This window comes from Ictalurus punctatus, chromosome 11, assembly GCF_001660625.3.
Source record: "Ictalurus punctatus breed USDA103 chromosome 11, Coco_2.0, whole genome shotgun sequence".
Lineage (NCBI taxonomy): Eukaryota > Metazoa > Chordata > Actinopteri > Siluriformes > Ictaluridae > Ictalurus > Ictalurus punctatus.
The window spans coordinates 20421199-20428698 of record NC_030426.2 but is presented as its reverse complement, the minus strand read 5'-3'; the positions used below and the strand labels follow the sequence as shown (position 1 = coordinate 20428698).

The 7500-nt window shown below is 39.0% G+C and overlaps 2 protein-coding genes across 6 annotated transcripts in view; both read right to left on the bottom strand.

Annotated features, from left to right (window-relative positions):
• The window catches only part of mast2 (microtubule associated serine/threonine kinase 2), a 153001-nt gene extending 151084 nt beyond the window's left edge, over positions 1-1917 (bottom strand). For both annotated transcript variants that reach the window (XM_017479805.3, XM_017479806.3), the window contains exon 1: positions 889-1917. In XM_017479805.3, coding sequence (XP_017335294.1) covers positions 889-969 — 81 coding nt within the window. In that variant the 5' untranslated portion in view covers positions 970-1917. The remainder of the gene's footprint in view (positions 1-888) is intronic.
• Positions 1918-3541: 1624 nt separating this feature from the next.
• The window catches only part of tmem69 (transmembrane protein 69), a 4724-nt gene continuing 765 nt past the window's right edge, over positions 3542-7500 (bottom strand). The window contains exons 1-3 of one of the 4 annotated variants that reach the window (XM_017480610.3): positions 6787-6871; positions 6495-6544; positions 3542-4825 (exon numbers count right to left, since the gene is read on the bottom strand). In XM_017480610.3, coding sequence (XP_017336099.1) covers positions 4118-4825; positions 6495-6539 — 753 coding nt within the window. In that variant the 5' untranslated portion in view covers positions 6540-6544; positions 6787-6871 and the 3' untranslated portion in view covers positions 3542-4117. Of the gene's footprint in view, positions 4826-6494; positions 6545-6737; positions 6872-7500 lie in introns of those variants that run through there. The other 3 variants (XM_017480609.3, XM_017480611.3, XM_053683743.1) reach the window with 3 other exon arrangements.

The following is a 7500-nucleotide window of genomic DNA, read 5'->3' as shown; positions in this document are numbered from 1 at the left end:
GTTGGGGAAGGATGGATGGATGTTAGGATGGATGGACGGACATTACGGATGCCTGGATATTAAGGAGGGATGGATATAAATGTTAGGGAAGGATGTATCGATGGAAGAAAGGGGTGGATGGATAGATGGAAGAAAGGGATGGAGGGTAATGTTAAGGAACGATGGATGGAAGAAAGGGATAGATGGATGGATGCATGGGTGGAAGGATGGAAGGAAGGAAGGAAGGAAGGGATAAATGAATCTCTCTCAGTGTCTGAAAGCGAGTGATTATTCCCTCATGCTGCCCAAAGCAACAACTGTGTTAAGGTCAAACTGGCAGGAAATAATTTCAGACTCATTACTACTGACTACCTGAGACAACAATAACATGCATCATCACACCTATTAGCAGGTATGAAGTAGAACCATCATCATACTGGATTCATTTAATATAGTCCAGTGCGGCACCGTGGCTCAGCGTACAGCGGCTCCAGGGTTCCCGGATCCATCACGAGCATGGGTTACAGTCTGTCTATGTCCTGTTTCTGTGCTCATTCTCCCAATCTAATCGTTAATTCTCCAAATTAACGACTTGCCCAACATGTGAACATGCACAGAACCATACTACATCCCCGCCTTCAACAGCAAACAATCACCTGTATAATAACACCTACAGGCAAGTACGAAGAGGAGCGCTGAACACATAGCTCCAGTGCTAGACTCATTTCATTGCCATGCCTGGGATTTATAATGTATTATTAAAGATAAAACACATTATATGCATGTATCTCATGACCTGGGATGTATAAGATTAATCCTGGAGAATATCTCCACCACTGACATCCTGTAATCTCACTTTGCATAACAAAACATACACACTGCAGATTTTTGAAACATGACCTCACTCACCCCATCTTTTCTTTCCGAGCCAGTGGACTGTTGCTCAGTGCTGCACAGTTTCCTCTTGTTTTTGCTCTCAGTCCTCTTCATTTTGGTGCAAATTGAGAAGACAGCTGATCAAACCAGATGATCATGGGTCGCTGGAGTAGTTTTCCCACATGAATTTTCACAGCCGGAATCCATTAAGTTAATGGAGAGACAGAGGAGGGGGAAAACGCTAAAAATTGACCAAAAAAAGTCTGACAAATTAAAACGTCGTGTGTGTGTGTTTCTCTGGAGGTCATGCCCAGCGAAAGCAGCACTGTATCTCACTAACTTCCAGTCCACAAACAAACATCTCTGAATGTAATCTTAGCTAGCCCTAACCTAGTTTAGAGTAAATTAGGAGGTCATTTAGCCGGCTAGCGATTATAACTAGCTCTGAAAGTGTTCACTGAAATGATAATGACAGTACAAAACAAAAAAAAAAAGGTTTATGTAGTTAGAACTTTTTGCCGTTATAACTCCGCTAGCTAGCTAGCTAATAAAGACGCTGAGGTAATTAGCCGCATTTAACGTTCCCGCGTCTCTGTGAAGAAGTTAGCATTTAAGCTAATTCCTAACTCATTAATTCGGAGTGGAGTTTAGAACTCACTCACTCTCTCTCTCTCTCTCTCTCTCTCTCTCTCTCTCTCTCTCTCTCTAACTCTAAAATTCATCCGTGTCGCATGTCTTCGGTCTCCGTGTGTCTCTGCACCAGCAGCTGATGAACAGTTAGCTAGTTTAGCTAAAACCGGCTGCCTGGTAGTTCACTTCACCAAGCGGTCAACTGAAGCGAACCGCTCGCGCCTCAGTCATGCCTGGTGCCGGTGAATCACACAGTCTTCCCGCTGCGCTGTTCTCAGATCAGCATAGCTTCTGTCTCACACACACCGTCTCCCAGCCCTCATGGTGAGCGCATCCGGAATAAACACCCAGCAGGGATGACGACAGGTTTAATCCCGTTAGATCCCGAGTTCCTCTGAACCTCAGTGACAGGAATTCAGCCGCTTCGTGGATCGCTCCTAAAGCGCTGATCTGAGATCAGTCTGCCGGAGCACGAGCATGCGCAGTGATACGGTGATAAACACTACAGCACTGATCTGGGAGCAGCTCAGTCTCATACTAGCTGAGCACATGTGGAAATTGTGGTATAAGTATGTGGATGTGCCTTTGCTGCCATCTACACTGCACATTTATAATGTCGTGTTTATTTTCTGTTCTTTTTTTAAATTTATTATTATTAATTATGAATTTGTTACTTTTGTTCATTCACATTAAGAAAAAAATTATAATTAAGTTAATCATACAACTATACAATACACATAGAATTGTATTACATTATAATTGTTTGGTTTCTTTTTTCATTCAAATGCTACAGTAGATTTAGGTATTAAATATTTAGATATTCTTATGCAAATGCTACATATATTTAGATATTAAATACGTATTTTTGCATAAAACAAAATACAATGTCTTTTTAAATATATTGCATAATGCATATTTATTTATAATATTATGGTAAGACATTTGGTCTTACACTTAAGGAATGGAACTCTTGGGGACATGCTGTTATAGGAAAATAATCCATGATGAGGTTAGTGTTTACGTTGAAGTTGAATTATTTTCCTATAACAGCACACCCAGAGTGTGCTTTATTCCTCCAGCAATTTGCCAATGATTGCAATTTTATTATTTATTTATTAACAAACATACTTTTATCTGTTTTAGTTATATGTTGTAGAATGTCCACAAAACAAGTTAGTTCATATCACTTGTTATAGCAGCTATAAATTGTTATCTTTCACCAGCCTGTCTTTTTTCCAGTTTTGAAGTTAATAAAAGAAAAAAACCCAGATTGTAATTTTACCAAGATACTGGGAACCCTTAAACTCCTCTCTGTATCCCATGCGGAAATAAGGCATGTCCATCCATCCATTTTCTGTACCGCTTATTTTACACAGTGTCGTGGGGCCTGGAGCCTATCCCAGGTAATTCGGGGGAATGAACCAGGGAGTGCTAACCAATCACGGGGAACAACTGCACAGGTTCATACACCCATTCACACACTACAGGCAATTTGGAAATGCCAATCAGCCTACAATGCATGTCTTTGGACTGGGGGAGGAAACATGAGTACCCAGGGGAAACCCCTGAAGCACGAGGAGAACATGCAAACTCTGCACACACAGGGTAGAGGCGAGAATCGAACCCCCAACCCTACAGGTGAGATGCAAACATACTAATCACTAAGCCACCGTGCCCAAATAAAGCATGTTTACAAGTCAAATTACTCTAGCTATTAAATAGCGCTTATGTTAATGTCTAGCTTTATAGGAATGTATGCCCTGAAGACTGTGGGAAATATCATGACACATGAATATGGGTAGTTTTAGAAAACAGCCAATAAACAGAACATCAGTAAGCAACTAGTGAAACAATTAACCAGCATTATGTCGTCATTTAAGGTAAGGTCTGTAAATGGCCTAAACATTACAACAAACAGTACTTAGAGCGATGGAATAAAAGTGTAAATTCAAGTATATCAATAATTTTTTTCATATACTGTGAAAGAGGAAAGGTTTATTGATGGAAAATATCCGATATAAAAAGTTGAGAATTAGAGAGAAAATCATTGGAGGCCTTTTTGTTTTACTGGTATTTATTGATTGCACCCAAAATGAACTAAAATAAAGTTCCACAATATTGTTATATCATTACAATACATATACAGGGGGGCAAAAGTCATAAAATAACCCCTACTTTTAGTCACATTTGAAAATTATAGATGAGAAATTAGTCTTTAAATAATGAACTTTTTACTGTACATTGTGTGTGTGAATAATAAGTCAGCAAAGTGATCATGATCATTTATTTGTCCTTTATTTTAAATACTACTGCATATGAATGAATGATTGAGGATGTTTTCATTGTTAAACTGAACTCACTTCTGGGGGTGTGACAATGCTGTCAATAGTAACAGTATCAGAAATGAAACAAACAATCTTGTCAGTACATCTGTAAAATCTGTACCTCTTGGTGCCACAATTATTTAAATTCTTTTTTTTTTTTTTTAACTGTAATTGTATGTTTTATTGACAAAGATTTTCTTATTGTTCCTGTATGGGAAATTAGCTTGTTATGGCAAGTATATGTTAAATTTGTGATACTTTTTGAGTACAAAGTGAGATTTACATCTTTACATGATTTAAAAAAAAAATCATTCCTGGGTCAGATATCTCTTCTCTGGATAGAATCCTTTAAGAACTATAGTGGCCACTAATGAGAAGAAAGCAATTGTAGTGAGGATTGTCCTCAGTGCCTTGAACCAGCTGGGATATGTGGGTAACAGGGCCAGGTCGTAATGCAGTGATATTCCCAGCCCCATGATCACCAGCATGCCAGACTGGATAATATTGTGGCTAAACAGTAGCGCTCCCCATGCTATTATAGAGGGAACAACACTGTTGGCTAGGTTCAGCCAGTCGGGTTTTGCTGGGCTGCCCTCGGGTAAGGCGAAGCCCCAACGAGCGCCGCCGAGAAAGGAAAGGATTGAGGCTCCGTATACAACTTGAGCGTAAGCTAATTCAGGAATGTACGTCTCTGTGATGGCCATGAATAACGGCGCAGATACAAAAGGAATGAGACCGGAAAATCCCAGATACAGCGCTGGTTTGGGGGCGTTCTTCAGAACCTTCAGATCGTAACGAAGCAAGTCGAGCTCTCGTGGAGGAGGTTCCTCCGGCTGCCGTTTCTTCAGTCTGTGTGATGAAGAGTGGATCGATTCGGCTCGGATGAGAGATCCTGCGGCATATCTGGGAGGCAGAGGGCAACTCCAGTCTTTCGTGAAAAACTGAGAGTAGCGGATCCGGTGGACAGAGAAGACAAACCTTCTGGATACGGGCTGAAGTCTGCTCCACTTCCCACACTGTTCATAAGAGAGGCACACATCAACAGGAGCTCATCAGTTATTTCTGAAATTCTGCAGACAAACACTCTTAGAAAAAAAATAACTTCTCATTAGGAGTTGTTAGCTGCCTAAAGATTCTACATGGATCTGATTAGGAGACACTCTGTTTTAGGGTTTTACCTTGAACCATAGGGTTTCCATCTAAGAATATAAGCTAGAACACTTGTATTTTCCTCGAACAGCATGTCCTGAAGTGATTTATTCCTCTTATACCGCAACAATTTTCTGAAGCAAAGAACTTATAATTTATTAAAAGAACATCGCGTTGTCCTTTTTATCTTTCTATAGTTAAGTTTAAGATTGTGAAATGTCCGCAAAACAAGTTGGCAACTGTCATCACTTACGTTATAACAGCTATAGTCATTCCTTCATCAGCCTCCTTTTTTGTCTCTCTCGACGTTAATAAGACAGAGAACTGTAACTGACTGTTATAAAGTCCAGACACTGAAGACTCCTTCCAAAGAATACTAAATAAACATCTCCTCAAAGAAAACTCAATATCAACAAGTCCACACTTTTTTAATCCGTGTTTGTGGAGCAAGTCTGTGTAATTTGTGACTGTAAAAGTTATACTGTACAACAAGAACAAGTGCTTTAATATTCATCCATCCATTTTCTGTACCACTTATCCTACACAGGGTCACAGAGGAGCCTGGAGCTTGTCCCAGGGAGCTCAGGGCACAAGGCAGGGGACACATTGGATCGCAGGGCATAATCACACACACCTTCACACACTATGGACAATTTGAAAATGCCAGTCAACCTACACGGCATGTCTTTAGACTGGGTGAAGGAAAAGAGAGTACCTGGAGGAAACCCCTGAAGCCCAGGGAGAACATGCAAACTACACGAACACAGGACAGAGGTGGGATTCAAACCTCCAACCCTGGAGATGCAAGGCAAACGTGCCAAGCCACCATGTCCCCCAAATGCTTCATTATAAACCTCTTATAATATAATTATAATTATAAGCCTTGCAGTTACACATAGGTCATAGGTCAACATAGACATGCTTCTGGCCAATCAGGTTAGAAGTCTGCAAAAGGCTGTAATTACTGCAAACATGAAAACAAATTTTGAAACATTAGTGTTAATTCCCCGACCATGTATCGACCGCATAAATTATCATCCTTTTCAGAAGGTCGACATTTCTGTATTATAAATTCTTCTTCCAATATTTTGAGATACTGGATTTTTTTAATTTCCATGCGCTGTAATCGCCGAGATTAAAACAAACAAACAAAAAGGCATGAAATGTTAAACTGTATGTGTGTAATGAATCTAGAATATATGAAAGTTACACTTTTTGAATTAAATTACAGGGGGGGGGATTACTTTTCTACAACATTCAAAAAAAAATTTTATTTTTTTTTAGATGCACCTGTAAACCTCACCTGTGCTAAACATGGTACTGAAATAACTGTTTAAAGGGTGGTGACCGTTATTCCTCTTCCCAAGAAGGAAAAGTGAGGGCAGAGTTGTTTAAAAAAATAAGAATAATAACTATAATGACACTTAAAGTGTGTAAAGTTTTATCCTCACTTCTAGCAGGCTGCACTGTAAACAAATCATATGTCTTAATATTAGCTTGTATATCAGCTTGTACTCATGGTGTAAAGTTACTCACCCAGAAGCTGGCACCCAAGCGGCGTCCTACTACAGCTAATGACATTTTACCTGCAATGCAAATATTACAAGATTAATGACCTTGTTGCAGAAATAATTCTTTATTATACCTCTGGTCTCTATTCGAGGTCGTAGTTGCTATGATACACCAGAGTTACAAGAAGCTAGTCAGAGTAGCTTAGAGACTAGCTTCTATCCTACGGTCTGTAATGAAGCTCGTTAATGATACACAAAATATATTCACCACCTATCCTCTCATAGAGCTTCCAAACATGCTTTAAAATATTAATTACTTCACGTTTCCTTCTAATTATAAGTCAGCAGCACATGCGGAGGTCACCAGCTAGCAACATGGCGAATGATTCTACATAATAAGAGTCCCGCTAAAAATACAAAAATAAAGAAAGAAAAAATAATAATTCATTCATTCATTCTTTTTTTTTTTTAACAACGTAGTGGGTATGAATATTAACACCGGACACCAAATCATACTTGTAGATTATATATTTCATGAAGTGTAATTGGGTCAGTTAAATGTCTCTAATAATATACAATGTCTGGAGTCAATCAAAAATGTAAATACAGCTGCGTAAACCTTTAAATCAGGGTTGCATTTTTTTTCTCTCCCAGTATGTTTATTGTCCTTTTTTTTTCTTTTATAACCCCACATCAACTACAAGCACGCAAGCATACACCCTTTCGCATACACATATTCAATTTACACTTATAAACAAATAAAAAAGGGAAGAAAAATAGGTAAATAAATCAAAATAAATGAATTTGTTGCAAACAGTGTTTACAAGTGTCTTCTTCAGTAAGGTCTACATTTCCATTTTACATGATATTTATGCATAGCTCTCATAGCTGATCAAAGTCTTCCCGCTTTCCTTTAGCAATAGAAGTCAGCCTTTCCAGTCCGATACAGTTTGATATCACTTTTATCCACATTTTCATGGATGGAAAGCAGGGTTGCAGTTAATCCATCAGCCATCAAATCCTGATTTTAG